Source organism: Clarias gariepinus, chromosome 6 (genome assembly GCF_024256425.1).
Source record: "Clarias gariepinus isolate MV-2021 ecotype Netherlands chromosome 6, CGAR_prim_01v2, whole genome shotgun sequence".
Classification (NCBI taxonomy): Eukaryota; Metazoa; Chordata; class Actinopteri; order Siluriformes; family Clariidae; genus Clarias; species Clarias gariepinus.
The window spans coordinates 1,507,748-1,526,784 of record NC_071105.1 but is presented as its reverse complement, the minus strand read 5'-3'; the positions used below and the strand labels follow the sequence as shown (position 1 = coordinate 1,526,784).

Here is a 19,037-nt window from a genome sequence, read left to right as displayed (position 1 = left end):
GGACTTACGAACAAACTGGACTTACGAATGAGCTCTCGAAACAGAGCTTGTTGAACTGAACACCATCATTAAATTTTGTCCAGCTAGTTTTGCGTGATGCTGTGACAAAATCTCGCTGAAAAGACATATAGATAGACAGACTGACAGGGAGAAAATGGTTTTCTGGTTTTGGGTCCTCCAATGTGAAGATATCATTAAAAGAGCGAGTTCTGACCAATGTAGGGATAAAACTTTTCTTTTATTTATATGGGTTAATTGATATGAAATAGGTGATATATAAGAATCAGGCGAAGCATACTTTAATGTCTTTAAACAGTGACAGGATTAGAAGGTGTTTATAAGGGTAAGATCTGATGATGAGACTGATCAGTGATCTGATAGTTTAAAAGCTGTTTTATATAGAAATGCTGACCAGACATAATATATAAACAATATAAACACATATTCATGTAAAAAATTATCCAATGAAAAACAAAGATTGATTTTACACAAAAAACATGTGTTCGGACGACATTGACAATAAGGTCAACATCAGCCCATCACCCTCTTCACACATCCATCTGCATCCAAACATAATTAACCAGTCCAACGACTGATCATTCATATTGCATACATATTTTACATACACTTTATATACGTATTTAGGTATATACGTCTTATAACGTATATATGTAACATTTAATTTTATTGTAACTGTAAATCTGTAAATTCGTAGGTTTAAAATTTTATGTTCTTTCAATTTTTCTTATCTATAATTGCAGGAAACTCTTTCTATCTTTCTATCTTCTTATTCTATCTTATATTTCATTTTTTTAGGCCATAACCAGTAATTTAAGCCTTTTACTGCATAGGGCTTCCCAGCCAATAGAAAAGATTGAGTTAATAAATCTTCATTTAAGGGTTTATTGTACTGACATCTAGTGGCCAAATTTTGTGTAGCAAATAGTAATGCAATACAGAAATCAATAATTAAAATACAATAAAAAAATCATTCAGATAAATAAAAACCTAGATACAACAATAATAGAGTTTATGAGATAGTTTTTGTGTGCATCTTCCTAATTCATATATTAGATAAGAAGTAAAAATAAAATTTATTATGAAATGCAAAAAAAATAAATCTTTTCCTTATATCTTGATTTATGAATAAAAAAAAAACAACTCTCCAAAATATTGATTCCCAAAAGTGAGATGCCAAGTGAACAAGCGCAGAAAGAGTCAGTCATGTGATTCAGGATAACACGCGGCCTCGTTTGTCACTGGTCACATGACTCTCAGGAAAACGACAGGCTTAGAAGTAAAGGCTTTATTTGGGAACATCCCTTCTGCTTGACACAAGCTTCAGTGTCATACATAACATCACTACAGTTAAGATTCTGACTCAGGATCGAATGAGACTGTGTTAAACATCACACCTACACTGAGTGGAGATCCCCCACAGCGCTTCTTAACAGCAGCCTTTCTACATATAACCAAACTTAGAACGTCCAAAATCTATTTTTTAAATCTTTAAATGATGTATACCGCATCACTCTCTCTCTCGCTCATTGTCCATGCCACTTTATCCTGTGTTCAGGGTCGCAGGGGGTCTGGAGCCTATCCCAGGAGACTTAGGGCACGAGGCGGGGTACACCCTGGATAGGGTGCCAATCCATCGCAGGGCAAACACACATACTATGTAAAATTTGCGATGAAACCCATCAAGCACAGGGATAACATGCAAACTCCAGGCACACAGAGAGGGGAATCGAGCCTGGCCCCTGGAGGTGCAAGGCGACAGTGCTAACCACTACACCATCGTGCCACCCTGAATACCAGGTCAATGTATAATTGTTTGAGTTCTAAGAGTTTATGTCTGAAGTTTGGATATTCGTTTCGTTATTATTTCAAGGTCTGAATGCTTTACTACTTAAACCACAGTACGATGATGAGACCGTTAGCTGTAGTGAAACATTTGAACGGTGTGAACTTTTTAATGAAGGTCGTATGTCCGTGAGTTATCGCCTGAGGTGGCTCGGAGCCCACTGCAGTCCTTCCCTTAAACATTCAGCGAATGGAAAACCTAGTCCTTGAAAATCCATCTTGCTGAAAAGATGCCGCCATCTGGGTGAACTGTACACACAATCATTCATCAACACCACTTGCACATTAATGGGCTGCGAGTTATTGCTACATCTACTGTACAGTCATTGTATAAGGTCCTGAGCTCGCTCAAAGACATCTCCAGATGTTGGGCCATTAAAGGAGTTCCTGGGAGGCCAGGGTTTGGAACATAAATGAAGCAAACTGTCCAATTATTGTACTGAAAAAACTTTCTACCTTGATGGTGTCCAAGAACTACTATGATATAAGTGAAATAAAGCATGCAGTATTAATATTATTACCAGCACTATGTGTAGTGTTTTATTTTTTATTATATTTACATTATGGAACAGGCAAACCCTAGGAATCTAGCACATACAAAAGGGAAACGCTACACCTGAAGTGCCCCGGGACAGTAGGGGGAGTGATGAGCTTGATTTGACCTAGCGGCTACACAGAACAGGAAGTACCAGTGAAGGAGATGCCAATTATTCTGTGTGTTTACTTGCTGTGGTTACAGCTCAACGTATTGTGCTTGTGTACTGGATCACTGTCCATGTTCCAGTACACAAGCAGGGCAGGAGAATTAATTTATTGACCGAAGTACACCTGACTCCACTACACTCTCTTTTTAGCTTGTTATCATTGTATTGCCAGTTGACATCACACACCAAAACAATCACCAAACAAATGACCCTTTTTACCAGTGAAGCGCTGTGCATTTGCTGTACTTTTTGTATGAGTGAAGCATGATGAGACACACTCTATCCCTTGTGGTTATGGTGTTACCAGTGTTGGGTGTAACGCGTTACAAAGTTATTTCGTATTGTTGTTTTTTTTAATGTAATCTGTTATTCAGGCAGTTTATGTAATTTGCGAGCCAGCAGTCATTCCCATCTGTTAGTCGTTAACAGATTATGGGCAGAACTTCACTGAGTGATGATGGTAGAATAATTATAAAGGTCTTGACTAAAACAACATGCATATTTTTTACTATTACTGTATGCATTTTTTTTAAGTTCCTGGTCAAAGCCCAGGGTGAGAAGTGTAGGACATGTCCAGAGTACCTCGACCGATTCCTGTATTGGACTAAAGGTATACGTGCAGGAGCAGCTCGACTCCTAAGCGCATTATCTGGTGCGACTTTGAGAAGTGTGATTTCAGCCTGACTTTGTTTAGATTTATCTTAAAAGTCAGGTTTTAGTCAGACAACACAATATCGTGTAAACGTATTGGTCCCCCAAAAAAATCTGAACAAAATTAACTGTTTGTTTTAAATTTATTAGAAACATTGTGTTGTTTATTATTATGAAAACAGAATAAAATCATATGATAAATATTAGCCTTAATTTATTTAAACATAGTTGTTTAACCATGTGCTTAGACTTTTGCATGTGCTTTTGTATTTGCAGTGCAGTACTGTTTGTGCTTTCACTTTTGTAAGTGCTTTGTTCTGAGCGGCCACCGTACCTTAAATTCAGTATAGCATATAATTAGCAAAGTGTTTTCATTTTAAGTCATGTTGGTAATAATTCAATCATCTGGACAACTAAAAACAAATCTAGGAATTTTCTAAAATCTAGTTTATTTACCTAGAAACTGCGAGGAGTCACACATCCAATAAGTTCTCTTTTTACTACACAGCAGGACATTTTATTTATTTATTTATTTTTAATTATTTTCTGTATTATTTCATGCATTTTATGTATTTACATTTTTTTTACTGCACACTCGAAATGTACATCTAAACAGGATCTAATGGAAATATGGGTCAGGGGTAGCTCAGTGGTTAAGGCATTGGACTATGGTTTGGAAGATCCCAGGTTCAAAATCCCACAACCACCAAGTTGCCACTGTTGGGCCCTTGAGCAAGGCCCTTAACCCTCAACTGCTTAGATGTGTAATGAGATAAAAAAATGTAAGTCGCTCTGGATAAGAGCGTCTGCCAAATGTAAATATATTCCATTAGATGAATTCAAACGACAGTCATTCATCAGTGTTTACATTAGAACGCTGTGATAAAAAACAAACATGATTTTAATGCAGACACCAAAAATCAAAAATCTTTTGTTGTTCTTTGCGGTGTCAGTAAACATTGGCTTGAGTTCCAGAGTACAGAGTTTACACAAGTACAGAGACAGACATGTCTCATGTGACCAGACTGTACATTTCTCAGTTCTCAGACATCAGGATTTTTTGGACTCTACATCAAAACCAGAAATCATTTTAGGTTTTTGCCCTAAATGTTGCTTCCTTTGGAAAAAGAACTGTTGTAGTTTTCTACTGTTAAATAAACTGTACAGTGAAAAGGCACCCAACGATTGTTACAAATTATTATTATTATTATTATTATTATTTACGATTATTATTACTATTATTAATATTGTAAGCTAATAGCTCCATCCTCCCAGCTGTTTTGGTTTAAGACTAGGTCTTCTTCCTGGGTCATTCTATTCAGCAGGTATTTAACTCCTGCTTTTAGGCTTGTTTTAAGCCCCGCCCCCAAGGCATATCCAGCTACGCCTGCTGTGCCACCAGTGGCTGCTACGATAGCATCGGTCCCCAGATCCACAGCACTCATCAGGGCTCTTTCTTTTGCTGTATCGGAGCAGCGCATGGAGGCATAATAAACAGCTGTCCCCAGGTTATAGAGCGTGGAGACTGCAGGGATCCACTCCACCACTTTATACACACGCTCCTCTTTTTCATTAGCACAGCCTGGCTGATGAACGCCATGTCTTCGCCAGCGTACAGGCCACACCCTACAGTTCTGAATCCAGCTTTCTGATTGGTTCAAAGTAGATGAGGGCATGAGCCAGCTGCCTGGTCTGAGAACAATATGGTAGGACTCAGGGCTGTTAGGGACATCATGCGTCACGCCTGCGCAAACAAATCCCATTTTTCGGCAAACACGCTTTGCTTCACTGAGACGCAGCTTTTCATGATTGATATTCTGACCTAATAAGACCATGCCCTTTATCCTCATCCAGCCTTGGCATCGCTTCTCCAAGCCAGAAACATTTTCAGCCACATCTTGACGCTCCGCCAGCTGTTGGATGTTGAACATCATGGCTTGCAGGTGGCGCTCCGACTGATGGCTTGACTTGGTTGGAATGGATGGGGAATTTAAGCGATTTAGAAATGACCTTCTAATCAGAACAACTATGTCCTCCAGGAGCTCTTGTGTGTCATCCTCACCCAGCATTGTAAACAAGTTCCTCACCAGTTCCTCTGCCTCATATTCACATCCTGCAGACACTAGTACAGGCACAATGACCAACCCCAAAAGCTCATGTGAAAACCCTGCCCCGTTCCAAGGCCCTGCCTCCAGCTCCTTGCAGCTCAAATTCCCATGGAGATGCACAAGACCATCTAAAGATACTGCAAGGCCAGAGACCAGGTCGAGGACTGGGTCACTGTTAGGTTTTTCACCTCGGATGGACCTCGGTTTCTCAGGTGGGACTGCAGATAAGGAAGGAGAATTGGTGGAGGAAAAGCCAAACCCAATTCTGTTTTTGAAGCGTGAAGAGGGCGGGGCTTGTAGATGGGCCATGTCGGACAACAGGAAGTGGATTAGAAGCAGCAGTCGGAATTTGTGACCCCACATGGCTGTTATCCAATAGGAAGTGACTAAAAGATAAGCAGAGTGAGTGTAAGTGAGTTTATAGTGCTGGAAAATATTTTTTGCATGGAATATGTTTGTACTGTGGAATTTGTACTTCACCTTACTGTTGTTTATAAAATTATAACAGTAAACTACTTAATTATATTGTCACCAGTGTCATGGAGTGGATCTGCTGTAACCACTCTGAAGTTTGTCATTTTGCCAACACAGCATCTCCTTGTGTGTTTTACTCCCCTCACACCACAGCGATAGTTTTAATAAAGAACAACATGTTATTCACGGCTACGTGTAGTGCTGTAGAACATCTACAATAAAAGTTCCAGCTCTAAACAGTGGTTCCTACATACATCAGCTTTCCTTCATTTCTTTCTCTTGAAGTTAAAAGACAAAAAAGTCATTGAAAAGAAATGATTTTACTGGTTAGAATGATGGGTCCAGGTACGGTAAATCTGTGAATCCTACAGGCACTCACTCTCGAAACGAGAATCTCAGACAAACTCTTAAAGCATAAAGCCTCCACCATCTAGTGGAGAGACAAACCAACTCCACTGGATGTGAGTTTAACGTGTACATGCTGTCGTATTGTCCTCATCTCACGTTTTTCATTTCTCCTTTTGTCTGCAAAACATCCACATGGTTTTGGCATTAAGCCAGGGGGCAGAGTTCACAGACTGGGGCATTTTCACTGCTCATGTTCTTCAGGAAATATAATATAAATTATTTACCTTTTTTTTTTCTTCCAAACTAAAGTAAATGTTCTGGCTACCTGATTACGCTAACATACAGAATTTGTCTACAGCGATTGGAGGGAAATGTAATCGTACCAAGTGAAAGTATTCTTCAGCTACTTCACTTTATTTTTCAGTTACGTTCACCATATTTTTTTCCCAACAGCTGCATTAAAACACAATGTATTTTGCTCTTACCTTATTTTACTCACAATAAAAGTATGTCTGGATTCCTGGATTCTCTCCGTCTCTCTTTTTCGCTCTCTCGTGATGTGTCTGTGTGTGTGTGTGTGTGTGTGTGTGTGTGTGTGTGAATAGGGAATGGGGTGGGATTCAGGGATTCACGTGGAGAGGGTCGTCCATGTTTTCCAAAGACACAGTTTTTTTTCTCTCTTTCCTTCCGTCACTCTCTGTCTCTTTCTCTTTGTTCTGTGTCTGACCCAGATCCTTCATTAAAGCTCCTCTTTCTGGGCCTCAGAGAGAGAGAGAGAGAGAGAGAGAGAGAGAGGAGCAAAGTCTCCGTTGTAAGGTTTGTATGGCTCGTCAGTGAATATAATGAAGGTATAGTGTGAAAGTCTTCTTCGTCTGGTTTTTCATGTTAGTAAGTTTGGTCTGAAATGAACAGAGTTTGGCGACGGAGCTGCAAACACACACACACACACACACACATACAACACGAAGCTACACCTACTAGAAGTTAGGTCAGGGTTGATGAAGTAGGGAATGACTGCGAGTGCAGCGCCGTAGTGTTTCAGGTGTCCGGTGTGTCAACGTCATAAACGTCCCAGTGTCCATGAGGAATTCCGCGCTGGATGGACATTCTGTTGCACTTTTTTTCCATGTTGGAGATCTTTTCTGTTTTGTTGGTTTTCAAATTCCAAATAGATCCCAATATAATTCCCATGGCATATAATATTTCTCCACCACATCTGTTTTTTTTTGTCCTTTATCTCATCTGTTTTTCTCCTTTGCCTTAAAGGTTTTCTTCTCCTCTACCTCGTGTTTTCCTCCCTTTACTTGTCTGAACTTTTTCTTCGACCACATCTGTTCCTCTTCCTACTGTATAACTTATCTTTAGTTTTTCCTCTGCTTCATCCTTTCTCCTTCATTCACACTCTCCTTTCCTTTATCTGCTCTCCTTCCTCCACCTTCTCTTTTCTTCTTCTTCTTCCTTTTCCTCACCCGTTTAGTCTCCCTCGTTTTTTCTCCTTGCTCTGTCTTGTCTAAATTATTCATTTTAATTACACACATTCATGTTTTTCTTTTCTCTACATCATATTTTGAACTTCGTAGAAACAATGAAAAGTCCTGTTTTAAATGAGATTTCCGTTAAATAACAACAATGGAAGAGTTTTTAGGGAACACACTGCAAATCTCTACTTTGGAAGAGAAGTGTGTGAGTTTTGTCTGAGGGAGAGCAGAGGCTGAGACGAAGGAGGAGGAGATCAAGGGCTGAAGAACTCACACATACAGTAACTCTCAGACATCATTTAAATCATCGAGTCTAACTCCGTGTGGACCATCTGGCCAGATGTGGGATGAATTCTGCACAGCCTTCAAGGACAGGATTGTCATGAATCTTCTCACCTTTCTTGAATGTTATCACACCATACAGAGAAACAGCGGGACACAAAACCTAAACACGCGTCTCAGGGTCACATCTGTGTACACAGTTCTACAGTTCGCGCTCGTCTCTCTCGTCTGCCTCCACAGAGATTCTTTAAGTGCTCGACTTCTGCTGCTGGAGCTTTTATTTATTAAACATAGTTACTTCACAATGATTTACTTTTATTATTATTATTATTATTATTATTTAATGTTAGTCAGATGTACAATCGTCCATGTAGATCTTTAAATTATGTGGACTTAATATCTGTAAAATGATTAGATTTAGACACAGGCGTCCGCATCCAGAGCGACTTACATTTGCATTTCATTATAAATCAGGGGGTTAAAAGTCTCGCTCAAGGGCCCAACAGGGGCAACTTGGCAGTCATGAGATTAGAACCTGGGACCTTCCAAACCATAGTCCAACACCTTGACCACTGACCCTATGATGAACTGTTGATTCTTGTATTAAAACTTTCTCCTGAAACACAATTTAATCATATAAGTGCAAAAGTTCTCACCCACTTAGGATGTAGTAAAAACAGATAGAAATATAACGTTCAAGCAAATGAGTTTTATTAAAAAAAACTTCATACAAAGTCACAACGCTCACACGTCACTGTTCCCAACAACCAATCACTGGTCACCACGTTTACGCGTAGGTATTTAAGAGACACTCTAATAGAGAGCAACTTAGAAAAGTGCTTTGAAGTTTTTGTCATTAGACAAGTTCCATCAGTCACACACTGTTGGGAAGGGTGTTCTTTTTTGTTGTTTGTTTGTTTGTTTGTTTGTTTGTTTGATTGATTGACTTTATAGTCACTAAGACACTTTATGCACTCCATACTGCACATAATTGCCTTTTGCACAACATTTTTTTTGCACAGTATTATTTTGCGGACATTCTGTATACATTTATACACAAGTGGACACACTCTCACAAACGTGTGTGTATGTGTATATACATGTATGCATATGTGTATACAGCATATGTATGTATATTGTGTGTGTGTGTGTGTGTGTGTGTGTGTATATATATACTTGTACTCACTCTTTTTTTCATTTATATTATATATATAATACTTGCACAATATTTATACTACTGTATTATTCCTATGTATATTTATTCTTATAATTGTACACCACTAAACTCTTAATTAAAACTCTAATGCTTTAATGAATGTTTTCCCAACTTGGATCCTTTTTAGTTGTGATTTTCAGCAGTTCAACTTCAATCAGTCTAGGTTCTAACTCTACCAGATGTCACACGACCCCATAAAAACAGCTGGAAGTCGATATGATCAAAGCAAAACTTTTAAGTACATTTGTAATAGTTGTCTTGTTCCCAGATAAACTCACACTTACCTTTGTTGTGTAAAATAAAGTTGCATTTTCTCCTTTTACTTTAAAAAAAAGACGTGCAAACTTAATAATGTGTCCACACACACCTACACACACGTGTGTAATATTCTGACCTCAGGTCTGTCTCGTCAGTAAAGTTACTATGGAAATCGGTGTGTGTACCGGGGGAATGCGTGTGTTGTTGTGAAAATGGGCTCAGGGAGTCCGGGACAGAGTGTTTATCAGCTTTTTGATGCTGTAAAGAGAAAAGATTGTGGTGTTTTTTGTAATAACTATCTTGGATCAGGTGAAGACAAAAACAAAAACCTGATCTCGCCCATGGGAGCGTTTGGTGGAGGACACGGGACAGCATTGCTCGCAGCCCCAAACACAAAAAACAGTAATGCAGTAATAGTGTTGCACGTCAGTGTGGTGTATTGGTGGACATGATTATTCCAAACAATATCACATCTCCTGTTTGCTACATAACGTAAAGTCACACTGGCTGAAGCTGATGCTGGACATTATACATGTCTTATACAGCACATGCTTCCTAACATTATAAAGGCATATAAAGTTTAATGCCAAACATTGTATAGTCTTATCATTTTATCCTTTAATTATATAATCTCTGAAACAAGAAAAGTTTCTGCATCACAGAGACCCAATGTTGTTTCCCCTTGGTATTTTTACCTGATGTTCATGATGCTGTGTCACCTTCATTCCTTGTGGAGTCACACTGACGTGTCAAACAGAGATATGAGAAAGTGTGATTAGATCATTAACAGGAATCAGACGCAGGTTCAAGAATACAGGAACTTGTGGAGAACCGTCAGAGGACCCGAGACGTCATGACAAAGAAAGAGAGAGAGAGAGAGAGAGAGAGAGAGAGAGAGAGAGGGGTAAAATCATGGATGGTAATTACTTTGGGGTAACTACAGTATGAGGACGACATGTGGAGTAAAACTGTAACTAATGATTATATTACTATAACCTCTTTACAAACACACACACACGCACACGCATATATATATATACAGAACACTTTCTAACTCCATGATGGTTCCTGATGTTTATTTCTTTCTACATTGTAAAGGAATGCTGAAGGCGTCCAAAAAATGCATTAATCTCCTTTGAACAGTTAATGGTGAGATGTTTCTGCTACTTCTGCTCTGTAAAGACTTTATAACGCCTCTAATCTGAGGTGCTGGTTGTTAATTGGTCATTTTTCAGGCTGATAACTCTAAATGAACTTCTCGTCTGAGACAGAGGTAGGTTTTGGTCTCGCCCTCCTGGGACGGCCTTCATGAGAGACAGTTTCATTATGGTGCTTGACGGATTTTGCAAATGCACTTGACAATACTGTTCTTGCAAGAACTATTACAGAAAGGCCGACCTCTGTGTCTTAAAATAACAACTAACTGTTGTTTTTCTTGTTGTTACGTAATTACCTAATTCCATATGTGTTATTTTATAGTTTTGAAATCCCCAGTATTGTTGTAGAATGTAGAAAATAAATCACTAAACAAAAACAAAGAAATTTGCAGGTGTTCTAAAACTTTTGAACGGTCGTGTATAATATAAAGAAAAAAAGAAAGATAGACAGAGCGCGCCTAAGAGAGGGAGAGAGGCATAGACGCAGCCTCTGTCGCCTTAAAATGCCAGCGGGTGAGAGAGAGACCCCTCTAAAGGGGGTCATCTCGTGGTGCGGCTCTCCATACCGCACCACACGTAACAATAATACTGTATGTTCTACATTTGACTCCACACCACATTAAGGCACCAAAGACACCAGATTCACTGACCCATCTCCAACTGTGTTTTTTAATGAATCTTGCTTAAAAAGTCAATATGACCAGGCGATCAGCAAACAGAGTGTCGGTGAAAATTCTAAAATACACAGAAGTCCAAAGAACGAGACGTGGTGAAAATCGGGATGTTCAAACACACAAGAGTCAGGCTTGTTAAGTTCAGATACACAGATACCGAGGGTCAGACTTTACCCAAACTGAAACAGGTGAAGGTCCAGTCACTATTACAGAAGACACATAAGGAGAGCTGAAGCAGAACAAAGACAACCCTGAACATGATGCTGAGCTCCACCATGTCACAGGTTTTATGATCATGCAAGTTAATGTAAAATGGTGTAGAAATGTCTTTTATTAAATCACTTAATAAGAATGAATTCCAATCAGTCCGTATCTGGTCATTGTCTGGTTCCCGTATCCTCACCTACTTTTCAGTTTGTTTACATCTTAAAGGTCACATCTATACGTGTTGTGTAGTTAAGAAGTGGAAGCTCAGTAGGTTAAGGCTCTGGGCTTCTCATTAGGGAACTCCGTGGTTCAGTTTCCGCTCCAGGGGGCGCTGTATCATGGTTAACTGTGGCTTGTGCTCTGCTTCCTAACTGAGATATACGAGTTTCACTGTGCTGTAATGTACTGTAAGCTCATTTCACTGTGTGTTTACTGCCCTTTTTTCCCAAATAAATATTTAGTGGCAGACTTATGAGACGTTTATAAATGACCAGATTCTTCTGTAGCGGTTTTTATAGCAGTGTGGTTTTCTCACTTACGCATATGATCAGAGAAAAGCGCTAACGTAAGTATTACTGAGTGTCTGTGAGCCTCACAGTGTCATCGACACACACACTGAGGTGCTCGGGCTGAGGCGGAGATGTGAGAGACTGGAGGTGTACAAATATGACAAACCCTTTGTGATATCTTTATTATTACTGTTATTATTATTATATAGATGGATGGATGGATGGATGGATGACAAGCTTATACTTTGACTAAGCTAAGACTATATATTATTGAAGAGCTTATGTCTCATGTACAGCCTTTGCAGCTGGGAATAAATAAATATTCTTATTTTAAATATGTAATTTCTTAACCAGGAAATGTTAAACGGAAACATTTATGAAAATAAAAACTCTCTGAAAATGTTTATTTAATATTGTTTTATAATAAATACTGAGCAGAACTAGAGAACTGTGCAGGGTGAAGGAGGCGGAGCTTAAAGTACAAATATATTTAAATAACATAAAACAAGACATTTTTCGATATATTTCTAATTTACATTTTAATTCAACATTTAAAAAATCTGTTTTTATTGTTTTTTTTTCTCTGACTCAGTCCCAGATAGATTTCAGTTCACATTAATGAAGTCGAAACATACCAGACTTACTGAGACAGGAAGGAGGGACAGCGCGTGAGCGCGTCTTTAACCAGGAAAATTGAGCGTTGGTGTATTTTTAAACTAAACAAAACTGTTACGCAAAATTTGTAAGAGAGTGATGGAGGGGAGGAGCCAAAAAACTCAACTTGTGATGTCACAAATTGACTTTGGACAAATCACATGTAATATGCAAATGGGTAGAGAATGAGAGGTTAAGATCCACCTGGGCAACTTTATCAATAATAATCCTATAATAAAGGTAGAGCAGTCGGCTTGCCAACGTAGCGAGTTTCACAGATGAACAGATTGTTATAGTAACATAAAATATTAAATGTAAGCTAGTTTACTAGAAGGTAGCTAATCTAAATAATGATAATGTTATAATGCATAATCATACATTATTGTGTTTTTATTGAATGCAAAAGTGTAACATTTCCTTTTTCTGAGGATTATTTAAGAATTATGATCTTTATGATGCAGGTACTGAAATAGTCCTTATTTTATGTAAGCTGATGGTGAGAAAACGTGTCAACTGTCAGGACACTCAGAGGGCAACACGACGTGACGTGATGGAGAGTCAGAGCGAGAGCTATAAAACCGACGCAGTGAAGGCGTTAACACAGACGTCTCTCTTCAGCTCGGAGCATTATGAGAGACCAACGGTGTGTGAGCATGAAGAGTTGCACGTGTGTGATGCTCCTGCTGCTGCTCTCTTGCAACACCAGCTTCAGCATCTTCAGCTTCCAGGTAGGAAACTCATCCATGTTCCTGTTCCTTCACCCTCAAACACTCTGGATCGAACGTCTCTCTGCCTTCTTCATCGTATTGAAGGATTTATTCAGCTTTAATAAAATATCACAAATTGTATTAATACTGTATTCATGTATTTGACTGTGTAACTTTTTCAGTTAAAAATAGATGATAGATGCATAATTTTTGCATTTCACATTTCGAATGTTTTTACATATAATGAATGTTTTTAGAAATAAAACAAAACAATGCTGTAGTATATTTCCTCTTTTTATGTTCAACAGAGAACACTTAACTAATTAAAAAAAAATTATTCTTATTGTGAGGTTTATCAGTAATGACTAAGAAATGCATTTGACAATTGAATTGGAAATACCCAACAGTAAATAATGATATGGGGAAGCCCAGTGGTTAAGGTGTTGACCAAGAAATGGAGGGTGTCAGGTCGGAGCTAAGCCTTGAGCCAGGTCGTCCATCCTTACCTGCTCCGATGCAGCCGGGCATTAATCTGGCAACTGCTAAAAAAACAACATATAATAATAATGATAATAATAATAATAATGATAATAATAATAATAATAATAATAATAATAATAATAATGTCAAGCTCATTACACATAATTACACATGTTTAAGTTATGAGCAGTTATGTGCCAGATTATGTCACAGCCTCTAGCGCTGTTATTTATTTATTTTTACTAATATAGTAAATTGGAGGTGGGTGTGGCTATACGCATCACTCAACAGAGCCAATCAATGCGATAGTTTACCGTGTGTATACACAGAGTATGTGGAAGACACAAACATGACAGTAATACCCCTACAAGCAGCCAAAATCCTTAAGAAACAGAAACAAAAGTGAAACACATGACTTACTCCAAAAAAAGGAAAGAGCGCTATGAAAACTGAAGCGTCAAAGAAGAATGTACAGATCAATAAATTCTTCCTGCAGGAAGTTTTAAACAGGTCAATTAGTGAAGTGAGACTCAACCTTACAGAATGGGATTTCTTTGTATTAATAAGTTAGACAGAGAGTTCTGCTGTACAGAGAGACACACAGACATGTACGTGGGCTTCAACCTCAAATAATAATAATAATAATAATAATAATAATAATAATAATAATAATATCATCACTGATTACATTAAAGATCAGCAGATTATTTTAGCTTTAAGCTTTTAACTATATATAAGCAACACAAGACCAAGGTTCGTTTTATATCAATTTTAATTTGTTAGTTTGTTATTATATTGGTCATAAAATAAATAATATCAGATATGCCGATTAGTGTAAGTGTAGCTGACTATAAGTCCAGATCTAGTTTATTTACTCAAATAAATTAATATCACCAATGAACTGTGAATACAAGACTCAAAAACGTGGTCTCAAGGAAAAGCATCACATAAGAGCATGAAACACAAAGCCTCGAGTCTGGACCGAAGAGTTGTATACGAGGTGCTTCTTATACAAAACATGATTCAGGTGCAAACAATCATGTGAAATGTCTTATTGCTGAGATGCTACTTTGGACAAACCATCATAATGTAGCCAAGTGCAGATGCAGTGTGATGACGTCATCTGGCTTGGACACTCCTTCAAAGACCGCCTCATGCACTGGAACAGGCCTGGTGCACCCATAGTTCACTTTGGCATTCTGTCAGGTATTTAACTCGAACAACAAACAAATGCACAAAACAAACGTACTTGGGACGTACAGCTGATGTACAGCACAAAAAAAGACAAGACCTTGAAAAAAAAACAAGCACAGACTGAGATTTTAGAGGAAGCACAAGCCAAGTTATCCAAGCCAGGCTGAAGGTACCACCGTACCGAGTGTAATGTCAGGTGATCACCGAGACTTACTGATCGTGCTGTGGGAGTAACACGTCTCTCTCTCTCTCTCTCCCTCTCTCTCTACTGAGCAGACTGCACAAGAGACGCCAAAACGTTTTTCGTGTGGCATTATCTGTGTACATACACATGAACATTGCTGCTGGGACACTGAAGCTACATGACACCTGGAGGACACCAGGTGGAGGCAGATTAAGAGGAAGTTTAAAAAAGGTGACTGATGTACCCTGAGGCCAGGAATGACGAGTCTTACCAATCACAGGCAGTGCGTTAAACCGTGACTCCTTTACTAACCTTTCAGAGCAGTTGAATGGGTTTTTTTTGCATTTTTTAAGGAAAGATCTAGCAAAACCGCACCTGTCACTCTTGCCACATCAACACCAGGAGATGATCAGGTACTTATCTTTCAACATAACCAGTTTAGGCAAAACCTTGCAAAATGGCCAAAAAATACACCATTTCATGAAGATCACATTACTGGGCAACATCAAGCAAAGAAAACTAATAAGGAGATCTGAAATGAACCCTTTAACACATGCTTAAAACCTGGAAGGATAGTTCTGAATCAACTCTTGGTAAAGCTTGGTGAAGTTGCATGACAAAAAAATCAACAGTAAAAACCAGAGGTATGTTTGACATCAGGTCTGATGGTGTTTGAGGATGTTCTTTCATCAGTCACTACAACAAGTTTCTGTAGAATCTCTGTTTCCCCCCAAAACAACCACTATCATCCCTAAACCAAGTTCATATAACTACAACTACAACCGCAGTGAATATAAAATGCCTTGAAATAAAAGTGTTAAATCATGTCAAGTTATGCATCCCATCTGGACCAACACCGATGCACAGAAGACACAATTGCTCTGGTACTTCATGCAGCATCCACTCAATGATAACAATCATAACACCTACCTCTGGTTGCGGTTGTTTGGGTTTAATTCCAATAATCCAACGGGGAGTCACTGATCAGGGAAGAAAGCATTTAATGTTTTTTTTTCTAGAAGGGCTGAAAAAAACAGGAAAACTGATGAAGAGTGAGATCTGCAGATGGCAGAGATTTTAGCACCTTATACTGTAGCACTTCAATCAACAGCGCAGAGACTTACTGAGGGGAAAGATGTAGAGTGTGTGAAAGACAAGACAAGATCAGGGAAGCACACGTTAGACTTTTGTGTTTTAGGACTGGAACATCTCACTGCACACAACCTTTCTGTGTAAATAGATTAAGGACGACTTTTCCAACAGTCCATAGAGTGTAAGGATGGGGGAGGCATATTTCCATCCCCCTCACCCTTAACACTGGTGTCCCCACAAGGCTCCGTCCTCAGTCCTATCCTGCACTCTCCGTACACAAGTGTCTGTACTGCCGCCCACAGTTTGGTAATCAAGTTTACAAACAAAACTAAGTTTTTTCGGTTTAATATCAAATAATGGTATAATGAAATGATATGATGAGCAGACTTTGTCCTTGTGGTGCAAAGTCGTCAAAGGAGTTCAGGAAAAACATCAAAACAAACTCCAAACAGAGTCCAGAGGAGGTGGAAAGAGTGGGAAGGTGGAAAAGACAAGATCAGGGACGGACGCATTAGACTTTTTAAAAATTTTTTTTAGGAAGGTTGGACTGGTACATCAGCTTCAAATTCTTCTGCGTTCATGTGACAGGATCTGACCTGAAGAGTAAACACCTCACACCTGAAAAAAATACAAGTCTATTTTCTTTTTAAGGTGCAACAAACTTCCCAGAGTCCTAATCTCTAAAAATCTACCGTCTCTCTGAAACCCTCAGGCAGTGTGAGAATCGTCCACACCAGAACAAACAGGACGAGGAACAGAATTCCTAATGATCTTCCATAATCTGGTCACATGACTCTTAATGCTGCTACGTGGCTCGGCCTGCTGCACTGAACCTCATTGTGTTCTTGGATGCGACGGCAATAATGTGTTTAATGATCCATCCACGTCCTCTGAGCCTCGGGAGCGTGCACTTTGAACATCTTCGTCTGTGCATTTCACATCTCTCCAATGTAGAATTATTCGATTTGAGCATTTTTTAAATATGTTTTGTGTCTGTATTATAATATGCACATTATTAAACATTTAAATATTCCATTTTAAACATCTGTGATGTGTGTAATGACATTACATATCATATTTAGTGCTCACACTCCACAGTGCTTTTACAGTTGATTATATTATATTATATTATATGTGCATAATCGACACACTTTAATCCACTAGCTGGTGCACTTCTGTCCTTTTTAGTTTTATTATTTGCATTGGTATTTACATTCTTATATTTAATAACATTTCATAAGATACAGTTTATTTCAGAGCAAAAAAAAGCTTTTCATATGAAAATATTACCATGACAAATTTTATTTAATATTTATGGTTGTGGAATATTTTATTTAAACTTGGTCATTTATTAAATTCCCATGTGTGTGTGTGTGTGTGTGTGTGTGTGTGTGTTACAGGGCAGTTCAGGGCGAGCAGTAAGGCAGTATAATGACATGGATGATGACAGCTTCATTGGCCTCATGGGTAAAAGGAGTTCTGGTGAGAAACGCTTTACACTCTCGTTCCATTATTTCACCGGAGCAAAAATGAGACTCAGTAGGACGTGAAGATCCGGAACCTAAAGTTACAATAAACAAAGATTGTGTTGATTATCAGGAGTGCATTCTGGGTCACCACACAGTGCCATGTGATGCACGTATGCTTTATTTTCAGTGAGTGCTTCATTAGTGCTCCGGTCAGAATCACGCAGGTTACACGACGTCCTGATGTGGAGTTCTTACTCGGACCTCAGCGTGAATTGTCTATTCCTAGCTGCTGTGTATGATCGACACCTGACTGAGTGTTCTTCCTTCGCAGGTTTGTCGGCGGAGCCGTCACTGAACCGTAGGTGTTTATTTCCTGTTCAAAGATCAGAAACTGTTACTGAGTGTTAAATAAGGAGGAATGCTGAATCTCTGTGCTCGCTTGCTGCAGGAGACATGGGAGACATGGGAGACGTGTTTGTCAGTCTGTTCGGACGCAGAAGCACAGACTCGGGTGAGCAGCGAGGTGATAGAGATAAAGAACAATAAACAATTCTGATTTAAAGAAAGAAAATCTGAAACGGTTCCCATAAAATTGTTCCTCTGGTGGTTTTCCAGGCTCGGCTGCGTGGAGACGAGAGAGACAAGGCGGAGTCTTCAGAAAGAACCCGAGACTCTGGCCAGGGTCGGTGTTCCATGACATCAACCTAAATAAATAAGTCTTAAAGATGCAACACGTGCATCATAACACTGTCATTCAGGTGTCATAGGCCTGTCAGTGGCGTCCATAACGACTGTATTAACATTTTATAGCTTTAAGTGAGGAACTGGAGTAAGGCTTTATAAATGAGCTTGTCGGATGTAATGAAGGCTCTACGCAGGTGTCGGAAGGGAAAGAAAAAAAACAATGGAGAGACATCACAGATATAAACGTTAAGTTTCAGGTGAATGTTGTTCTTCTTGCAGATTTCGGCCCTGAAGCTTGGTCTCGGCGGTGGCGCTGATCTCATCATCCACCGTTTATGATTCACTCGTCTTATTCTGGAGGAAGTGGAGTTCATTTTCTCATCTGATTGTCCTCAGTGTTTCCTGCTTTCTGTTTTTCCCCCACATGTTGTAAAAGGTCCTGACTGTAAAAGCAGATCTTATGACATCATTGAAACACGCCTTACAAGGAAATATAGTACAAAATCAATTTTCACTCAAAGGTTTTAAAAATAACGCGAATATAAATTTTAATAAAGTCTGCTGCTTCAGTGTCCTTAGACCTTTTTGTCAGATGTTACCATCAGTCCTGTGTCAGACCAACAGTAAAGCATCCTGAGCCTTCT

General features: G+C 38.9%; 1 protein-coding gene and 1 long non-coding RNA gene across 3 annotated transcripts; one reads left to right on the top strand and one right to left on the bottom strand.

Annotated features, from left to right (window-relative positions):
- Positions 1 to 2,920: 2,920 nt before the first annotated feature.
- apof (apolipoprotein F) lies at positions 2,921 to 6,869 on the bottom strand. 2 transcript variants are annotated; one of them, XM_053499184.1, is made up of 2 exons: positions 6,634 to 6,869; positions 2,921 to 5,712 (listed from the first exon to the last, which is right to left on the bottom strand). In XM_053499184.1, the coding sequence occupies exon 2, from the start codon at positions 5,687 to 5,689 to the stop codon at positions 4,460 to 4,462; it is 1,230 nt and encodes a 409-aa protein (XP_053355159.1). In that variant the 5' UTR covers positions 5,690 to 5,712; positions 6,634 to 6,869; the 3' UTR covers positions 2,921 to 4,459. The 2 variants fall into 2 exon arrangements, with proteins under 2 accessions (XP_053355159.1, XP_053355160.1); XM_053499185.1 differs by having other exon boundaries at positions 6,648 to 6,869.
- Positions 6,870 to 18,154: 11,285 nt separating this feature from the next.
- On the top strand, positions 18,155 to 18,759 carry LOC128526303 (uncharacterized). Its single transcript, XR_008360794.1, has 3 exons — positions 18,155 to 18,220; positions 18,325 to 18,391; positions 18,673 to 18,759. It is a non-coding gene; the product is annotated as an uncharacterized LOC128526303 (long non-coding RNA).
- The last annotated feature ends 278 nt before the right edge of the window (positions 18,760 to 19,037 follow it).

Coding starts and splice junctions, on each gene's coding strand:
- apof (XM_053499184.1), bottom strand. CDS start 5,689: ATGTGGGGTCACAAATTCCGACTGCTGCTTCTAATCCACTTCCTGTTG.